Here is a 20,915-nt window from a genome sequence, read left to right as displayed (position 1 = left end):
CGTGTGGCGTGTCTAGTGAAGGCAATAGCGGGACCTGGCGAGTGTGTGCCGAGGACAGAAGTCGGGCCTGGTGAGAGGACAGGGCTGCCGAACCAGTCAGGTGAGCCAGGGGGAGGGGACTGATCGTCTCCCGTCAGGAGAGAGTTCAGATCCTGTGGGAGAGATGTACTTCAGGAGAAGGGACACCACAGCCGGGGGTGCGCTGAGAGTCTGGGACCGTTGAGAACGGGACAGTGCCGCTCGCCGTTTAGGGTGAGCCGGACGACCCGCAGGGGATGCGCTGGGTGTACGGCTTCTGAAGCGGTTCGAGCGGAACACTACTCCGTCCGTTGGAGTAGTGCTCTCTCTCAGATGAAAACGTGACGGCTGGTGGCAAGTCTCGTATGGGCGCTGCTCGTAGTAAGACGGTTCTCCCGTACATTCCCATCAGACCCGTGGCTTGCCCGATGGTCACGAGTGTGTTCTCTTGAGACGGATCTCCCGTACGTCTCCATCAGACCGGTGGCTTAGCCGATGGTCACGAGTGTGTTTTCTTGAGACGGTTCTCCCGTACGTCCCCATCAGAGCCGTGGCTTACCCGATGGTCACGAGTGAGTTCTCTTGCCTACTGATGGTCTGAAACGGCTTGGTGAAACGGCGGAAGAACGGCTGAGGCCAGCGGAGAACGCTGCTCGTCCGCTGATCTGCTGATGTTTGCGAGAGGTTATACCTGTGTTAACCAGCTCCCCCTCTCTCTCTTTGTATAGCTGTTGGGAGCTGTTTGAAGCATCAGAAGCCGTGGTAAGACGGCTGGTCTGTCAGGGACGCGGAGGCCCACACCGACTTTCCATTCCTCGGGCAGCGCTGGTTCAGGGTAAACAAGATAGGCCTCTAACAGCAGGAGACCTTCATTTCACTGGTGTTTACAGCTGCGGTCCGTCCATGTAAGACAGCGCGCTGCGGGTATCTGGAGCATTGCAAAGGGTTATGGTACGTGTCAAGGTCCTGTGCCAAACCGGTAAAACCGGATGTGCCTCGGAGATAAATAGATCCCATCTTAGTTGGTAAGGAGCATAGTCGAGCCGCGAATCGCTCGTGTTTGCACTACCAAGTGATAACTGGCTCTGCTGTCGCGGGTTCTCAACTAATTTGGTCAAAAAACAAAGAAGTGCTGCAATTTCGAGATCATGTGTAGGTTAAATTTTTGGTAGGGTTAGGTGATAAAGAAAGATGAAGTTTGGGATGATTGCACTCTATTTTTGCAGGCCCTTTGCAGGCCCTTTGCAGGCCCTTCTATGTTTGGTCTTGAAATTGGTGTGCGGGGTGATTGCCGTTCTGTATCTCCTTTTCAAAATATATGCCCGTACCCGTGATGTATCCAGCAGAGTTGCATGTGGTCACAACCACAAGCACATATGTGCATGTTTGTGTTCACCATTCAGCTCTCCATTAGTATCAAAGTCACATGCATCTCTGTTTGAAAGGCAGCTAGACATCCAAAGGGAAATGGGACTTTTACAGGGACCTTTAGTTGCAAGATGCTGGTGTACGGTGTAATGAAAATATATTTTGATCATATCTTGATTTCATTGTAAGATATAGTGAAAGACCAACAGCATATCCTGCTGTTGGTAATTCATTGAATCCGTAGGCATTTTGTATCAAAGACTCTCAATGTTCTTTTGGTCGACACATGGTTCCCAATGTCAGCGATATATTTCACAAAAGCCGTTGTGGATTGGCCTGCACACGGATCGAGCTGCTTGTACTTGCACGTGATTGGCTCAGCAAGTGGCACCGTCAACAGAAGAAGCTGCCAACTTCGCCGTAAGAACAGTGCTTTGTTACCGGCGCATCCGTGAGGTATAATGACCGTACTTGCGGCGGCTTGATCGCCATGACCTTGGCTGTTCGTACCCCTCCCCATGGAAAGCGCCGCCGGGGGGCGCTCGACTCCAAAATGCGGACTCCGAGCCTCTGTTTTGACCGGGATGGCTGCCTGGAAAACAAGTCGACAATTGCTCTTTGTGAACCCTCTTATTACTCCGATCGATGGTGGCATTCGACCTTGAAGGCTTCGCCTCTGGCAAGCCAGGCATCCGGCAACGAGGGAAAAACTGCCGGCGCTCTAGGCTTTTGTTCTCATTAGAGGATAGACGTCCTTTGTCCTTCATAAAACACGCCACCTGTCCGAAATTGGGCTAAACACAGGCAGAATGGCTATCGCAAGGTTTCATGCTGATTTTCAGGTTGTCAGTGTAAGTTCGAGGACGACAAGCTGTCCCACCACTGTACTTCCTATCACCAATCTTCACCTCGTCGCACGAGCGCATAAATTGCCGCTAGTTGCGTCATCGTCGTGACGTCACGAGAGCACAGCTGACCGTGAACTTTCTCCGGTGGATCCTGCGGCGGGAAGACGCCGCGCAGCCGCGAGAAACTTCGAAACGGAAAGTGAGTGAACAATCGAAGCCGCGCGGGAGCCGGAAACGCCTCTTCGATCTCCGAGCAAACAATGGGTGATCGCTCCGTATGTTACATGCGGCGGACGCGGCTGAGATGAAGACTGCCTGCACCCTGGTGCGGTCAGTCTTCGTTACAGCGATCACAATCTAGGTAACAGACGATCAGCCCTGATACGATTTGGGCGGTTATGTACTGTAAGTGTAAGCTGCCCACCGCGTCAATATGTTTATAGCCTCTCGCTTACACGACAGCAGCTTGACGGCAAATAAACAGGCGATTGGTGTAGGAGTTTTACTTGACGCTATCTAAGCATCCTTTTCTTTTCCATTGAGTGAAACTGGCCAGGACAGCTTTCAGTGAAATTTTATGTTGATTGACCCTCACATGTGGTCCAATTCAGTGTGGTTTGTCCGCATGCCCAGGCTTACAATGGCCGAGAGCACTACGTAATTATGCATACAAACACCCAGCTAGTGTACACGAAGCCAGCAATCCACTCTCAGCAAACTGCAGCAAAAGCGCTGGCCTTCACATGCAATAATCACATTTAGTAGTCGGACGAATTGCCGGGCATATTAGGATTCCTTGTATGCACTCCACAAAAGAGTTTTCTGACATTGCCGGGGCTACCGGCCGTCGCCAGTGCCAGGAAGCCCGTGCATGTTTGTACCGCTTATGCCATATCCTGAGCAGGCGCCGGTGCGGAACAGATAGCCTCGTACCCACAAGATAGTGCGTTTGAAACCCGCCGGCGGCCGAGATCCCCCGTCACCGCTGTCATTATACGTCCCAACCCGCCGAGCTCTGCACTCGACTTCGCCGCTGCAACCGTGAGCTCAACGCGCACAGCATGCTACCTGCCAGGTCCCCTCCAGCACCGGCTAAATAAACAGCGATGCTAATGGCCATCGAAAGCGCCTAGATCGCTGAGGGCTTTCGAAAGCCCTGCACCGGGGCGGCGGCGCGGCCGCGGAGCTGTGCAGGTCACTGGCGGCTGTTGCCCCGCGTGGGCCGCCGAGCCGGCTCCCGCCCGGTAACCTGCCCTGGGGAGGCCGCGGCATGCGTCGGCTCATCAGTCGCTGCTGAGTCAGCAGTCGGCCTCGGCCGCCTCTGGGGCCGGGTCTGTACGGCGCTCGGTCTCCGAACGGTGACCCCCGCGATCGGGTCTGCACAGGCCGCCGACGACCAGTGAGATCGAGATCTGCGCCGTCGTCCGTTGTCTTCTGACTCGTCCAGTGGGGCCGAGTCCGCTCAGGGCTCTGCTTTTGACAGCGCGTGTAAGGGCTGGGTCTGAAGAGACGCCTCGTCTGACCAGTGCAGTGAGGGCTGAGTCTGAAGAGACGTCTCACCTGACCAGTGCAGTGGGGGCGGGTCTGACGTGAGGCCGGCCGCTCAAGCGGAGCCGGTTCTGTGCATTGTGCAGTGCTGCTGTCGGCCGCGCCCGCCACGGAGCCGCCACCTGCGCACGGCTCATCGGGTAGATCGGCTTGCTTTTGGCCCAGCTCTGCTTGCCTATGACCCAGCCCTGCTCGCTTATGGCCCAGCCCTGCTCGCCTATGCCCAGCCTTGCTCGCCTTTGGCTCTGCCCTGCCTGCCTTTGGCCTAGCCCTGCTCGCCGGTAGGACAGGGCAGTGCGCTGTAGTGTCAAAGATATTATTTCGGCACGCCCCCCCCCCCTCATCCGACCCCCTGGCGGCCTTCCGGCTCTTTTCGGGCATCGGCGTCGAGTTCTCCATTCGCTCGGAGGGCGCTCAAAGGCTCGGAGCTCACAGTGCATACGTTTGCCTGCATTCTCTTCAGCTTCGGACGCATGCTTTTGAACGCGAGGTTGCGGTACAGGGCGTCAGAAGCGCGCTTGCCGTGCGCTTCCACGGAGGACGAGGGGCAGTCGCTCTGTTGTGGGCCCGCAGAGGGCTTTCAGCCACGTTCTGATACCGCCGAGCAGCTCCGGTGTGCCCGGTAGGGGCCTAGTCTAGTCTCCCTGTGACGAGCTCTGCCACCGCCTGGTCCGGAAAATTGCCAAAAATCCGCTGTCTGTGGACTGCGTAACACCAGGTGCACTTACCTTGATACGCTCCCTCTTTTAAGACCGTAAGTCATGTGCATGTTAACTAAGATGTTCCTGACAAGCTCATCGTACCATTACCGTATTTTTTATTTCATATCCAGAGACAGCATTAACACTACCATTGCATTACAGCAAAAGCAGCGCTGTCCTTTTGCCGTGAGTCAGTTAAAAATATTGTTTTGCCGGCATTGCTGCCGTTTTCCTATTCAGGATGGAAAATGCCTCCGACCTTTCGTCACAGCATTATCGTGACGTCATCGCAGGCTGCCCGATACTGACGGCCTAGGAAAATACCGGCGATCTCCAAAGCGTCTTCAGTGCAGCCGGCGCAGGCCCGCCCGAACCCGCTGAATCACCCGAACGGTGACGAAACACCCTTGCTTGCCGCGCCATCCAGTCCTCAAATAGAAGGCCAACTTGGCGAACAGAGTCTCGGCGCGGCCTGACTGGCCTGACGCGCTGAGAGCCGCCCACCGACCACCGCTGGCGCGTGACGCAAGCCCAGAGTTGGGTCCCAGACAGCGCTGCGACGTTATTGCGCCCGGCTCGGCGCACACGAGACACTGTAGGTCCCCGTGCGGCCAATTACCACTTATAGCTCGCGAAAGTGACGTCACATATTTGTCAGGTCTGGCATGCTAAGTGACGTATGTGGTATTTAGACTCCTTATGCAAGATACAAGATCATCTTCAAAGCAAAGGATCTGTAGCGACTGTATCGGTAATGGTACAGAATCTGTCGAAGTAATGCTCTTGTGCAGAGTGACCTTCGCAACAGAGTTTACCTCGCGACCGTGTTCACAGAACTTCCCCAGGCGCCGTCGGCATTGCGGAGATTTAATATTTGATTCTCTATGTTACGTTCATGAAATAATCCGTTTATTTCTGGATAACAATTGCTGGTGGATAACATCTAAGACTTGGGACAATTAGCAAATGCTCGACGTTTCGTTTGCTTTCTCACTGAAAGTGCACTGCTGTAGAATACCAAGTTATAAAATGTGTTTATTGACTTACTATTTGCAAGTGATCAGCACAGCTTTTTTATTCCTAAAATTAATTAAAGATGAATATTCATGCCGTCAAGTAGGCTCCGCTGAATTTATATCAACCCAACGTAATTGTAGTATTTTTTATGCTGATCGTTCAACCATCTTTATGATGGTGTTTCTTCCATCCGGGCTTTATTGTCGATGTGTGCTAACCATTTTAGATGGATGAGCGCCATGGTCATCTTATGCGTTTCCGCATCTCTTCAATATGTTCAATGCATGCGCAGTGGGTATCCTTCAGGAACTACATATTACAACTACCAAGATGGTTGATGAAATCATTCAGCGGATCTCAGCAGTTATCCGTGATAGAGCCGTCACTGCGCAGACTTGCTGTGCCACAGGCTACATGTAAAGGTATGCTCTGCCGCAGCAATTCTGTTCGAGTCCGATCCTCCCGTTCCGCCAACAACGCAAGCCGCATCAATAAGTATAACTATTCTTGAGGAAAAACAACGAGTCAGCGCGGCGCGTCAGCCAGCCCTGAATAATGAGGAGTCACAAAACCGAGCCGGCACAGCGTCAACAAGCTTGCACTGCAGTCTCGGTATTGCCACCAAACAAAGGGCGGGTGTACAGAGCCGCCATCCGACCCGAAAAGAACGGCCCAGACGCCGCTGTGTATGTGTGTATGTATGTACACACAGTCTGTTGGCAGTTACGCTGCTGGACGAAATGCGCACTGCTCGTTTTGGATTGGCACTGTGGCGCCACTCGATCATCCATGACCCTACCACGTAGCGTGAGTTTGGTGGCTGAGTATGCACGAGCTTTATGTGCTGTATTCTTGACAAGCGGTGTAATAAACATCGTTAATTATGTGGTCTTATTTAACCATGTTTTCAAATTTCTCCCGGCTTCTTACTGATTTCAGCCGTTTTTGTTTTTACGGGACATGTTTGATATCTGTACCAGCTTTCAGGAGTATTGTACGGTCGGAACACATGTTGACATTTGGACCCTTCATGTTTATTTCGGATTTTTCTTCCGCCAATGGTCGACAAACATCGCATGAGGTAAACGTTTACCGGAATGCATCCTGGAACAGCGATATTCGAATACACATCGTGGACTCAAGCCTCCCTTCCACCGGCGCAGGTTTTTTTTTCGTTAGTAGGACATCCAGCTGTCATGTTGGGCCGTTTGAGATCCACCCTTTGTGGTTGATTTCTCTCCGCCGCCCCTGATAATGCATTCCGCTCCTGCCTGTCATTTCCGCCACGTTACTGTAGGCCATGCTGCGTCATGAAACGTAAAGCCAATTTCCATGACGCCACTTTAAGTCGCTTCGAGTTTGGATTAAGGCATACACACAACTTCACTTCACTTCACGCCGAATGATGTCACGTTCCGTGATGCCTTTCTGCGTGATCTCACATAATTTTCAATCACTTCACATCACTGCGCGTCGCCTCACGTCGCGGCCCTCTTCAATAAGTCACTTTACACATCAACACGTCACTTCACGTCCCATACGTCACTTAAGTTGTCTCCCTCCTCTTCACTTCCCATCACATAACGTCATACCAACTGACTTCACGTCACATCACATCCTGCATCGCCACATCACATCACGAGAACTTCTCCATTCGGATGAGCTCGCGAACGCCGTCGGCGACCTGTCGGACCGAGTCGAACTCGCTCAGGCCCAGCGTCTCGTGGTTGCGCACGTCCACGACGCCGCCCTGAACCTCGTGCTGTTCGCCTTCAGTTCCGCGGATGCGCAGGCGCAGCTTGTTCGCCAGCTCCTGCAGCTTGGTGGTCTCGTTGGTGAGCCGCGGCAGGCGTAGGCGCACCGAGGCGCGCACTGTGGTTCCCAGCTCGGTGGGGCTGAACGTGATGAACCCGAAGCGGGAGCTGTGCGAGAATGTCACCTTGTCCTCTAGCTGCGTCAGGCCGTCCACGAGGCGCTCGTAGGCAGCGCCCAAGTCGCCGCCCTGCTCCACCGAGAGCACGCGCACGTGGTCCGCCTCGTTGACCCAGATGACGAAGGTGCGGTCGGCGTTGGAGAACACTCCGCGGCCCATCGGCCAGTCTCGGCAGCCGTTGGCCGCCTGCATAAACCGGTCACCCTCTTTGAACAGCAGATTATCCTGCGTGAGTCGCCGACGCACCTCGTCCGGCATTATGGTCAGCGGATAGTAGTCGCCGGCCACGTCGCCTTGCAGGCGGCCGAGCGTCGTGAACATCCTGCTCTCGATGCCGCTGTACTGGTCTCGGGTGAGCAGCGCGTTCAGGGGGTAGCCCTGGATGGAACGGGCGCAGCGAATGCGAATAGAGAGCACAAATCTTCCCTCGGTGTCGAGGTTGCCGATCTCGCTGGGGTCGCCGTAGTTGCATGGTGGGTGTCGGTCGATCAACGTGAAACCGCCGTGGTACTCTGAAATGATCCGGTCCAGTAGCGGAGCGAATACTGTGTATGATTCGGCGTCCGGTGCGTAGACACCAACTTCGGAGTCCAAGTTTCTCACGCCGGATTGTATAACATCGAGGAGGGTAGCTCCGTACAGACTGGTCTTTTTCTTGACGAGATCAAATATATCCGGTGTGAGATGCTTCTTCAATAACGAATTACAATTTTCGTCTTTTTGTAACGTGTCAAAGGCTGCGTCGATTTGGTCCCGAATTTCTTTGTCGATGAGTTCGTCATCATCATCGTCGTCGTCATCATCCCTTTTCCGCAGTACTTGCAAATTTTTGCATGGCACATTTCCCATCACTTGAAAACAAAAATTACATGCCGGTAGCGCTTAGAGTGCTGGTCCTGAGTTGCAATGCAGTGGACGAATTTTGCTGAAAAACGTACAATTTAACAACTTACTGACGTTTTTTAAAGACAAAAGCTAAGCAACGCCACGCAGATTTTGAAGGCCGAACTGGTTTATGGGAATTCCATTTTTAAGCAATTCCATTTTTTACTATAGCAAAAAGAGCTATGCTATATTTGGGTTAGATCCTCTCATTGCGCATAATCAAAGCGCTTCCGTCCTTGCTGAAGTGAGGTACACACAATAAAAGATGATATGAGATACGAAATATACGAAATATGAGATATATGAGATAAGATAAATTAAATACAACTAAGACACCGTATTATAGCATAAAGCGATATGATCAAGGGCAAAACGATCAGAAAAAAATAACGTGGCGTCAACCATACGCAATCACCTTTGCGCACGACATGTAAGTAATTACGCATATGTACGTGCGTACTTTCGTACGCAATTCCTCTCCGGCATGGGGCGTCCCACATCTAGGATTTGTTGCCGGCAGTGAATAATGCGTTCTAATATAGTAATGCGTGATATTGACTATGACATGTAGCGCGTGTAACAAATAACCGATCTGTTGAGATGCACTATCATACTGCTTTATGGACAGAACAGAGGCATATTGCGTACCTTGACATGCCGTATGTATTTCTATTACACAGATAGAAATATCATCAGGCCCGCATCCATCCCCATCAATACCTTGCCGAAGATCCGGCGTAGCATATGGGTTTTCTCCAGATGACCGGAGGGTGGGAATCCGACAAATATCATCCCCTTCCTCCCCATCCTGGCAGCCCGGCATAGCGGCGCCTTTCGTTCTTCGCACATACCCCCTCCCCCCTGTGTCGCACGCGGGGCCGAACTGATGGCCGTCACGCGGCCATTCACGGACAGTGACATTCCGTCCCCACCAGGCGGGTCTCCTCGTCCTGCTCTGTTGGCTGGTTCTTGAGCTGACACGTGCCCTTGAACGAATGCCTTGCATCACGCGGCACGCTTAAAAGGACTAACGAAGTTTAACAAAAACGAATGCTAGTCACAAAAACTAGACCCATCGTTGCGCAAGTTTTTGAAGCATGCGCGCGCTGTAATCGGACCAAAGAACGCTGTTCGAAAACACGCACGCGCGTGCGACGCAAGTCGCGAAAAATGGGAATAATGTCCATTAACGAACCAAGTGCGTGACTTTTCCATGTCTTATCGCAGTCGAGAGGGGGGGGGGGGGGAGGGGCAATGACGGACCAGATGAACTCAGTCCGTGCTCCGATGGCAATCTTGATCCTAATGTCACTGTAAGCATTTCCATTTTTATGTCGCAATGCGAAACGAATTTCATGCATATCAGTGATTTGTGCGCTGCCTGTAGCAAAATTCATTGCTGAGTTTAATATTATAACGATTTGTTACTCATTGGTTCAAGCATCTGACCGAATCCCCTGCGCCGATTTGGGCGTCGTGTCCCACAACTCATGTCTCTGCACTATTGCCGGCATGCCCGAGTATGATTCTGACAGCATCAGTACCAATGTCGTTTTGTGTGACGCTTTGCGGATGGCTAAGAGTTCAGCCGTCAAAATCGTAATCAAAATCACAACAGAAATCGTTAAAATCACCACTGAGGAAGTTGGCAGGATGGTTATTTAACATCTGTTGCATAGCTTGCAGATAAATTATTAATTGAATCCTTTGTCAGAGTTTTATCGGCAGGTTTTTCGATATTTTACGAGGCCTTTAATAAAATCGCTGTTGAAATCATGGGTGGCAGCTTGCATAACTTTCAGGGGAAGAGGATGATGTCACAATGCCGGTATGAGCCCACCCAGTGCTCTTTAAAGTCCCACAATACATATGACCAAAACAGTGAATATTGGGCCAATTAAGTGCAACCATTGTCGGAACCGCTGTTGCACTAGGTACTTAAACACATCTCACTATCATCATACACTATCATGGTTATTATAACGTCAGTTTCAAAAAAGCTACTCCGTAGCATTTAAAACAATTTTGGAACCGACTGAATATTTCTTAAGTTTTGATTTTGACATCAGGATCGTAAATCAAAGTTACTGAGATCCGCAGAGAAATCAGGTTTGCTAGTATGTAGATTGTTTTTATTCTCTCGGCCCGCCCGCCCCAACCAATTTTAGAAAGTGGCACCCAGGGCTGAAATGGTTAACAGTAAAGTGAAGGATGCGTTGTAAATGTCGTAGCTAATGTGCGTTTTTTCAGGGCGACTGTGCCGCGCCGCCAGCCGGAACTGTCCTTATCTCCAGACTTTTGGAGATAAGCTGCCAACTCTGCGCCTCCAGAACTCCAGCCAGAATGTCACCAGACAGGTGAGAATCGAATTACCCATTCCGATGACCTATTGTCACGATCAACTCGTAAATGCAAACGTCAAGAAGACTGATTCAAGTGGAAATGAAAATATCGATCGTCGTCGACATTGACATTCCCGTAACTTGACAAAAAAATATTTTTCACCCCTTACCAGATGTCAGGTAAGAGCCTCAGTTTAGCGACAAAAGAGGATGTGCCAAATTGATCCTATGATTGCGGTGATTGCGTGGATTACGGTGATGGCGGTGATTGCGTAAGAATCCTTTAAACGGGGCAGGTGTGACACGTGCTTGGATGGCGGCATCGCTTTTTGCGCTGGTCATGAATTATTGAATGCGACTTTCAGTGACGCTAGTTTTTAGTCGTAGTTTTTTATAGTTTTTTAGATTTTACGCTAGCTAAAAACTAGCTTTTTCCAATTCACTATCCATTATAGGCCGCGCAGCACAGCCAGGCGACAAGGTAATGCTACGGATATCTTTGTCTCGTCCATCCCTCAAAAACCCTGTCGCCCTGGTCAAATACCAAGCATCTGTCGATGGGGCAATTCAAAAGCCATAACGGCTGGAGATACATTTACAATTTCTGCTTGACCACAACGTTGATTTCGCAAACAGTGGGTGTTCAATGCGCTGAAGCAGCATTACGTTACGCTTCGGCCCACTTGGGTTCGATGTCAACTCAGTCAACATACAACGACCTTCAGTGGGCGTCACTTGTGTTGAAGCACTCATGACAGGCTTTTCTCCAGGAGGCGTGGCAGACGATCTCTTGGTAAACACTGTAACCTTTGCGTGAGTTTACATAGCGTCCAACCCAACACCAAGGCGTGCGTGTCGCAACTGGTCGCAGCAAATAGTACAAAGCGGCCCAGAATGGCCCCAGACCGAAGACAAGCATGTCACCACGCCTTCCATATGCGATCCCACCTCTCGATGTCACTCCCACCGTCCTGTTGCAATGGCAAAGCAAGCGGCCGAAACCCGAGGGCATATTTCGTAAACGCCGGTGTTCTCTGGCCGCTTTGCTCAACGCCGTGGATATCAGTGAGGCCGTTAACGTCTGTCTGAGAGCGGTGATAGTCGGAGACTGCTTGTTCCGGCAGTGGCTGTGTTCCCGACGGGAAAAGAATTTGCTATACACCTGCGAGATGCACCCTTTGCTTTGCCTTCTCCTGACCTTGAGACAAGCTTTTACTTTGAATTAAAGCGCAGTATCCACAAGGAGAGTCCCATCTTCGGATCAATTTTGGCGCCAACTTGGTCTGGTGAACAAGCTCGGACGGTCATCTGGGCTGAATTACCAGTCCTACACATCCGCTCTAATCACATGTTTCACACTATATTGGCCATCACAATTATCATAACGGGTATGATGATAAGTTGTGTGCCGGCTATCCCCTAAAGGAATGCACTGTTTTCCGCACATGATATTCTAGAATGAAGCACATAATTCATTTTGAAATCGAGGCTAAGCTTTGAAAGAATCGACCGTCACGGTGATAAACGAGTGGCGACAATGTCACATGGGACATTCGATTCTTTTGGGATTGTGTTTACCTCTGCGCTGGTAAGACGAGGGCCATATATCCTACAGGGAAGGCGCTGATTAGCACGCCTCAGTCTACTTTAGCTCACGGAAACAGAACATGTCATTACCCTCCGCCTTTGAGCCATGCGCTACACAAAGAAAGCAATCATCTCAGGCTGCATACACCCAACAGATCTTGTCGGTGGTTGGCATTCACCACAGATTTGCATATGCCGTCTAAGGCTTCCGGTTCAACGCCCGGGTCGGTTCCGAGAATGTTGCCCGTTCAAGCTCAAGCCGGCGACAGACTGAGAAAGTTTCGAGGTCGGGTCGGATGCACTCATGACATTTCCATTATCACATCGCCGAACAGATTGTCAGGATTTTCGAAGCACTGTAGTTGGCTGATCTTTTCCGAAAATCATACTTGAAGTTTCGGAGAGATTCGAGCATGACCTTTCGTTGTTACAAAGCGTAAATGGGTTGTTCTGAACCCGTTACGTCCATGTGTCCGAGAGCATCGAGGACTGGTGAGTGTGAAATAAATGAACACCAAAAATAACTGGAAAGTTCAAATGTACCATCATGCATTTCATTTAGCCTCCTTTCCGTAGATTGTCAGGCATGTCACATGCATTTCATGGTAGTGCAAAGGACATAGTTCAACGAAATGTTGGCAACGTAGAGACATGTTCGTTGGTACATCCGCATTTCAACGAGCAGCTAACGCACGTATTCATGCCAGTGGACTTTCGGACAAAACTGTTCTGCTGCATCTACACAGAGTTATGTCCCGCGTGGATGTACAATAATTAAAGCGATATTTTGTACGCAGTGAAAACACAGCCTAAGAGTATATCGTCGTGTCCCATCGAAATGCACTTTTAATTATGTAAGCTCATCCCAGAACTTACGAATTATTCCCGAAATGCCACGAGAGGTCACACGAAGGCCACCGAAAAAGTTTCTAGATTAAAAAAGCTACGGCTAAATTCGTAGCAAGATCCTGGATCCCAATATTCCCGTCGCCGATTTTTTAGTGGATTCAAGATGCCAAGGAAAATCGGAATCCAGGAGCACATCAAAACGTTTGAAGAACTTTTTGCCGCGTCTAGGACATTTCGATCTGGCATTAAGGTAGCAAGCTGTCCTTTTCGTGGCAGTTTGCGAAATCCTGACATTATGGGGTTATCTGATACGAAATCAGTACACTTAAACAGAAATTTTTTGGCCATCTCAAAGAGAGATTTCATCGGTCCTGACGTCAAGGCAGGGTTAGCTAAATTTTGTTTTTTATGTCAAATTAGATTTCAAGAAGCCATGTTTATATGACAAACAAAAAATAATATTGGATTTTTGGTTTCGTGGTAATTAGATCTGGGCAACTGCATGCAGTTTCGGGATGCAAACGCGTTTGGAAGGATACAGTTCAACCTATCTTCACTTCGAATGCAATTCAACTTTTAAAAAGTGTCTCGTCAAATGTTCGCTGAAATTTGTTGCCAAAAAGTTAAAAATTATTGCTAGATTCTTAAGTACAATTTGACCAAAAAATAACATAGATGGTTAATCTTTGACAGCCGATATGAACCATAGATCACAAATGATTATTGACGAGATCTTTAAAAAATTGTGAGCGAGAAAATATTGGGTCCAGAACTTATTACCCAGAACTGGAAGCTCTTTTCCGGAATCCACGTACATCTCCGCCCTTCCCTTCAGAAACTATCTCCACTTTTTCCGTCTGTTTTTTGGTGCGGGCTTCCGCGACCTTCAGTATGTGCCTGTTCGCACCTCTTGCGAACGTGCTCTGGCTGGTCGTCACAGGCTAATGAGCAAGGCGAAGCGGTGAGGCCGTCAGTGCCTCTACAGGCTGAGCCTAGCGAGCAGACACCCGGCCAGCGAATTCCGTCGGCATTAACGGCCTCGGCGGCCGCTGAGGCGCGTCAACACGCTCACCCTGCCCAGCCGACGGCGGAGCTCGGGCGGAGGCCTGACCTTGGCAGTGACGGCGGCTGGGTCGACGGCCGACCCTCGCAGGGCCGCGTCTGACCTTGACAGGAGTGATGTCCGCGCCGGCGGGGAGCGAGCGTTTTGACGGTTCGCAGCGGCAGCCCCGCCGGAGCGGCGCCGCGGTCCCCGGCATGCCCCCCGTGAGGTCCGGCACCGGGCATGATGAGAGACAAGCGTGGCGAGTGGTGGGAAAGATTGCAGGGGTGTGCGATACGGACATGAGGTCATAGATCGGGGTGCAGGTTAACTGCAGTGTGAGAACAGCGTGGCCTTGCATGTTTGAAAGTGTTTTATAATGAGCTGAACGTTCATCTTCGGAATCATGTCACATTTAAGCAACTATATAAACGCCGAAATCATTATCATTCTAATAATATTTTAATATTCGGTAAAAATCGCATTCAGCGAGCGCTTGGATGATAATCAGCATGTCGAAATTAGAAACATATTAACACCGGGACAAACCTATACACGCATGTATTCCCCCAAATCTATTAGGTACCAGTTCCGTGACTAGGCATCAGTTCACATTGCTAAAGAGCTGCAAGTGGGCCTACTGAAAAAGCCCGACAGCATTACGGGGATACATAAGAGAACTACAAAGTTGTACTCAATACTGCGCCTTTGGGCTGCAGTCGAAGTATAGAACCGGTAGCGCATGCACTTGTGAATAGTGTGGGAAGCTTTGATTCCCTAACCCGAAACGCTACGACATGAGAACTGCGACGCAGTGCTCTGGTTCTTCTATAATCTATGCACTGGGCTCCCAGCGTCAGCCCTGAAGACAGGAGATGTTGCATAAGTTGTGCAGCAAAATCACTGCAAGAAGTGTAAATGGAAAATGTCATAAAGTTGCGAGGATAACCCGCAACTGTTATTCACCTCCCTTACAGCGTTTTGGGCTGGACACGTGCTTAATGTTGTCTGAGTTACTTACACTCCTGCCAAAATGATTGATGTCCCTTTCTCACATTCAGCAATGGTCTGTCTCTATGACCTGGTGTGATTTCAATCTAGGTACACTATTGCAAACCTGTGTGTATTATTCACGACCGCAATGGATTCACCCGTGCATGAGTGTGGTAAATAACGTAAAGATGCTGAGTGTCATAAATTATATATTACAGTTGACTTATCAAAGTATTAGAATGTTGAAAACGAATCGAACGCTTCAAACACGCCTCGAACGCATTGTACGCGTCGGACACTTTGAAAAATCGAACGTACACCAGTCGGTCTTCCCTGCCACCATAGGTAACCACATCCACACTTGCATTTCATAATTCCTTTCTCTGTGAGTGTGTAATCCTTTAAGCATGGTGCGCCATGACAAAAACGCTAGTCGGTTCACAAGACGGCTACGACACGATCCATATCCAGTTAGGCCATCGGGTCATACAATACATTCAGCCAAGCGTGCAATGGTCACTTAAACTCTCCACAAAATTTATTGTGATTGGCCATCACGATTTTCCCAGTCAATGGGCCATATTGCGACATCACAGTCAGTCCCTTCCACAGCTCATGTGCATGTGCCCATCCCTTCCGCGATTGGGCACGAGCTTAGAACAGCTGAGGGCCCAAAAATCGAGGGGCAGTTAGCCAATGATGTTTCTATTTTGTCCTTTCCATAGCCGCCTTCAGCAGCGGCAGTTTGGGGAAGGTGTGGTGCGGATTATGCGTGAGTTCTGCGGCCGTGCCTCTGTTAGTTCGCTAACGGATCGGACAGTGCCCGACTGCGGACCGTTAGAGAGCCAGTACGGGTCGAGGCATGGTCACGTCCTATCAGCCATGATCTCCTTATTCGTGCATTCAACGGAGGTATGAATGAGTGCAGTCGCACGCCGCTCTCACGGGGCTTGTCTGAACAGCGGCGCTGAAATGTGGCCGTAGTGTTCGTTATAGCAAAAAGAAATGCTGTCACTAACGGTGACGTACAGTTGCTCGCTATCGCTAAAGGTATCGCTGCCATAGAAGACAATGGTTTACGACCATTTTGTACCATACAGAGGGCTTCCATGGAACTTATGATGACGAATTCAGGAGAATCGACTAAAAATGGTATGGATTAAAAACCATTTTACTATTTTACATTAGTGGGGTCTGATATGCACCATATTATTTGAAGTCAACCTGCAAACTTACGGGGTTTGGAGAATAGCTCCTTAGCGCTATGGAATAACTCCGCACAGCTCTGATGAGTTCACCACGCTGCCACTCCTTCGAGATGGACGAATTCACACAGTCTGCAAAAACAGTTCGGTGCTAGCGTAGGCCATAGTCGTCATCAGCGCGCGATGATTTGTGTTCCTAAACAATGATCTACAGTTCCTTTGTCATTATCGATTGCATTGGTGTTCCCTGAGTGAACGAATTGCATGCCAGCCAGGGTCAGATGCGGTTTCTAAGCCCGCACCAGTTCATAGGTCAGGTGAGGTCGAGTCACGTATGGGAAACCCAAGTGATGTGTGCGGCGTTGTAATAATGAGATGGTCTTCACACATAAAAGTCCAACGTAGAGTCACGTTGAGTCACCGTGGATTAGTTGCCTCGAAAGAACATTAATTTGCGAGGCTTTTCCATTTTCGATTCGTTTACATAAACCACTCCTGGTCTCACAGGACACACTGATCTGCATTATCATTATGGCATGTTTCTAGAGCAAAAAAGAACGTGGCTTCGTGTGGTGCATTGGCGGCAGATTGCCCTAGAATCGCTAGGGAAGACCAGATGTTTAGAGGTATTTTCCATGGCCTCCGTGGCCTCAATCATGTGACAGGCGCCAGCGTGATGTGTCCTCGGTGAGATCGACAGGGCTATGAATGCCTGTAATTTTTCTCCATTCGGCTATGAGATCCTGAGATAACGGTGGATTGCTTTTGACTCTCGCAGGCCGTCACGTCTGGGAAAATACCCCGGGCAGTGGCGGGTTAGACACTCAACATGTGACCAACGGTTAGCGGGTGCCACGTCTGGGAAAATACCCCGGGCAGTGGCGGGTTAGACACTCAACATGTGACCAACGGTTAGCGGGTGCCACGTCTGGGAAAATACCCCGGGCAGTGGCGGGTTAGACACTCAACATGTGACCAACGGTTAGCGGGTGCCACGTCTGGGAAAATACCCCGGGCAGTGGCGGGTTAGACACTCAACATGTGACCAACGGTTAGCAGGTGCCACGTCTGGGAAAATACCCCGGGCAGTGGCGGGTTAGACACTTAACATGTGACCAACGGTTAGCGGGTGCCACGTCTGGGAAAATACCGCGGGCAGTGGCAGATTAGGTGCTTCCCGATAACACGGGTGCCACATCGCGGCATGGGCCAAACAATCGCGGGACGAGTGTTCCCTATATACAACATGGGCTGTGTCATCACCGCGCGTGCTCCCATGCTCAGTTTTGACAACAGTGAAGACCGCGCCTTGTGCTTGCCACTTGGCCGCCGTGTTCGTGTTCTGGGCTTGGTTGCTGGTCCTGTTTACCTGGCTTTGAAATGATCTTATCACAGGTCCTGTTATGACAACATGAAAGCATCATCGGTCTGCTGTGGTAAGATGTAAAAGGGCCTCCACAGTGCTTACTTTACCGCAAATTGAGAACACACTAAACCCTTTCAAAACTTCTTAGAAGCAGACACAGATAGTCAAAGCAACAAGCTCACGCAGGCATAGATCTCCTTAACACAAATTACAAGTTGCAGGCAAGGCGGACATATGTAAGCTGCAGAAGCGGCTTGTTTTCCGCTTCTCGGGAAGGTCACGTAAATGATCAAGCAGAACGGATTTACGACGATGAGCGAAAGGGCGCAGATGTCGCAGCCTTCAACATATGTTACCAGGAAATGGTAACCTGTGTGATTCAATGAAAATTTACCAAGGCCTAGGACTATGTCCAATGTTTTTATGACAATACCAACGCTTCTGTGTTCTGCTCGGCCCGCAGTGACTGGAAACTTGCGCTTCGTAAATTGTGAAAACTACGCAAATTTGAAAACCGGCTCCACCCGCTCAATGCAACACTGTCAATGTTACGGTCGGGGCTTAACCAAGCCAGTGCGGCATTGAACTCCGAGCTCTGTTTCAGCTATTTACGACTTTATCGGATTACATACAGTCACAAACTACAGTGAGCCAGTTGTCACGCTGTCATGGTCCGTGACGGATAACACCACAGCTTGTGGAGTTTTCTGTCTTTCCGGTCGACTGGGAGCGCATGGTCTCCGTTATCCCAGCCCTCACAGCCTGACATGCTTTCAGACGCACGGGCGAGCTTTCCTGCAGGTAGAACGCACGAATGAGGGGCTGTAATTCCCCCCCCCCCCCCCCCCAACTGACTGTCTCCCCCCCCCCCCCCCCGCCTACACGCCTGTTTTCAGCCAGGGCGCTTCATTTGCAGTTCAAAACAGGGACAGCCACAAGTTCAAGCAGGGCTTTGATTATGGTTTAGGTGGATCCTGCATTATCCTACCATTTCATTCCTCTTGCCTGGCTGATTCCCGAACGCGGTACGCATCTCCGCATTAACCGCCGTCGCGTGGTTTCTCGGCCCGCGGCAGGCTGCGGGGCGGCTGTCGCTCGCGGCGGGCGCCTCCCCCAGTCGGTCTCCTCTACCGAGAGAGACTGCCGGCAGGCTGCGGGGGAGGCTGTCGCTCGCAGCGGGCGCCTCCCTCAGTCGGTCTCCTCTACCGAGAGAGACTGCCGGCAGGCGAGTGCGTCTGCATCTCAGCTGTGGCTACAAAGAGACCAGTCGCCGTTGGGCAATCGAACCGCCTGCCGCCGTGCCGCCCACGGTGCCGTTACGTAACAGCCGCCACCCGGTCTGGAAACAACAGGCGCATCGCCGCCGGCCGCACCGCCGTGGGCGGCGGCTGCTTCCTGCCGCTGCGGGCGCGCCAGGCGGCGGCCGTCTGCGAGAGGGGAGGGGAGCGGCACGCGAGGCACACACGTCATGGAACGTCCCTGGAGAGGCGAGCCGGCCGGCCGGGTATTGTCAGCTTCGTGGCAAGGTGGGCGGGTCTTTGCCGTCAGGCTAGGGTTGACTTCCGACAGCGAGTGACATAAAATACCAAATCAAAGGTCAGCGTGATTCCTATATGCGTGTGCAGCCTCGGAGTGCTCGTTCTGAGCTCATGAGCTTGTAATCGAACATTCCAGGACGCGGTAGGGGCGGAGGGGCATGCGTCATACATTGGCACCCACGCGGCAGTCGGGTTTCACCGAGAACAAATCGCTGAGTCGGTCGCGAAAGTAAATGGGCGACAGGTGCTCCGAAATGTTCGAAGGAGTGGACGACGCGGTCTGCACCTGCCCGGAAGCGCAGGTGTGGTTTGGAGAGGACTGGCGAAGTGGACCCTGGGCGTGTTTGTTTTTACAGTAAACTGATGGTCCACGGTGGATAAATTATTGCACGTCACGAACGCGAGGTGATTGTGCCGAGCTCATTTGGACAGCCGCCTGCGCCTCTTTACGGCGCAAAAAAAAATTGTAGCCACAGTCGTGAGGCTTAGGGACGCGTCCACAAGGTCGCGTTGGGGATGTAGCGAGGCGGCGCTAAAAATCCACACTCTGTTCTGTCACTGGCCGGGCCACAGGGGCGTCGTGACTCCGGATTCTGAATTCCAGCACGCGCGCCGCCGCTGAATCGTGTCGTGCTGCATGGTGAAAAATCGCCCTCTGCCAGCCATGCGTCACATCATCGTGTCATGGCTCTTGCCCGGAGGTCGCGCGGCGTTGTTTAGGTGTGGAAACTGTGGCGTCAGCGTGCCTTACATGGGCTGGGTGGCACGAGCGTGCTCAGACTATGACAGCCTTTGTGCGCATTGATTCTGGGTTGGTAGGCTTACGAGAACCGCTTTGTAATGCTAAGTCAAGGTAACAGCTAGTAATGACGCTTAGACCTTAGGAGAAAGCAGTCCTACGTGGGCCATATTAAGCAAGAATGACCAATAAGCTATGCATACATGCTTTGGGTGTAGTGAGTATAGCGGTTGGTAGTATAGGAGTTGGGTGTAGCGGTATGCATCTACCTCACATGAGAAGGCTCAACTGGAAGCCTTCGATTGGCTAGGAAAGGTACCCAGATTTCCTAAGCAATTGATTCCCGGTCCCATCATTACCACAATTGAGATGTTGAACGTCCACTCGCAGGCATTTGGAGCTGCCCCGTCAGTTGCTCCATTCCAATGGTTACGTCTCCACTCAGCCGAAATTTGAACTCAGTAGCACTTCATCATCGGCCCTGTCGGAGTGCAGTGCTAAACTTTCCCGCCCGTCTATCTGGTTACATAACGTTTGAGGCGTGATTGTAGGAGCGCAGCTAAGGGAGGAACCGGTAGGAAGCGTCACTCCCTCTCCTCAGGCCCGGATTTTTTGCCATAGGAGGCTCCCGACATAGAGTTAAACATAGGCGTGGTCCGTACTCACCGAGCTCGGGACCGCCCTTGAAATATTTTGGCTACGCACCTGTACAACTGTCATAGCTAGGTAGTGTATTAAGCCTAGCTCATCGCGCAAGTCTGTCGATGGCTGGTTCATGGCATTTGACATGGCTCTTCACTTTATCCAACGGCAGGCCGACGATGTGACTTAGCCTTTTGCCTCCAAGAAAGTTTGGCATGTTTTCAACCGGAGTGCAATCACTTCTCAATTGAATGGCTGAGCGAGAGCTTGCAATGACAAACACTTTTCAATCCA

General features: G+C 50.9%; 2 protein-coding genes across 3 annotated transcripts in view; one reads left to right on the top strand and one right to left on the bottom strand.

Moving 5' to 3' along the window:
* The window catches only part of LOC119095381 (phenoloxidase-activating factor 2), a 74,589-nt gene that overhangs the window by 30,388 nt on the left and 23,286 nt on the right, over nt 1-20,915 (top strand). Inside the window, exons 1-2 of one of the 2 annotated variants that reach the window (XM_037218229.1) lie at nt 24-100; nt 10,569-10,675. In XM_037218229.1, coding sequence (XP_037074124.1) covers nt 10,662-10,675 — 14 coding nt within the window. In that variant the 5' untranslated portion in view covers nt 24-100; nt 10,569-10,661. Of the gene's footprint in view, nt 1-23; nt 101-10,568; nt 10,676-20,915 lie in introns of those variants that run through there. The other variant, XM_037218228.1, reaches the window with a different exon arrangement.
* On the bottom strand, nt 6,518-8,445 carry LOC119095380 (arginine kinase Lit v 2-like). The gene has a single exon (XM_037218227.1). The coding sequence runs from the start codon at nt 8,280-8,282 to the stop codon at nt 7,137-7,139; it is 1,146 nt and encodes a 381-aa protein (XP_037074122.1). The 5' UTR covers nt 8,283-8,445; the 3' UTR covers nt 6,518-7,136.

This window comes from Pollicipes pollicipes, unplaced genomic scaffold (assembly GCF_011947565.3).
Source record: "Pollicipes pollicipes isolate AB1234 unplaced genomic scaffold, Ppol_2.1 Scaffold_4219;HRSCAF=4965_pilon_pilon_pilon, whole genome shotgun sequence".
Lineage (NCBI taxonomy): Eukaryota > Metazoa > Arthropoda > Thecostraca > Pollicipedomorpha > Pollicipedidae > Pollicipes > Pollicipes pollicipes.
The sequence above is the reverse complement of the archived record's forward strand: the minus strand, read 5'-3'. Positions and strand labels throughout refer to the sequence as shown.

What these genes read in the sequence shown, in the direction of transcription:
- LOC119095380 (XM_037218227.1), bottom strand. Translation starts at nt 8,282, where the DNA reads ATGGGAAATGTGCCATGCAAAAATTTGCAAGTACTGCGGAAAAGGGAT.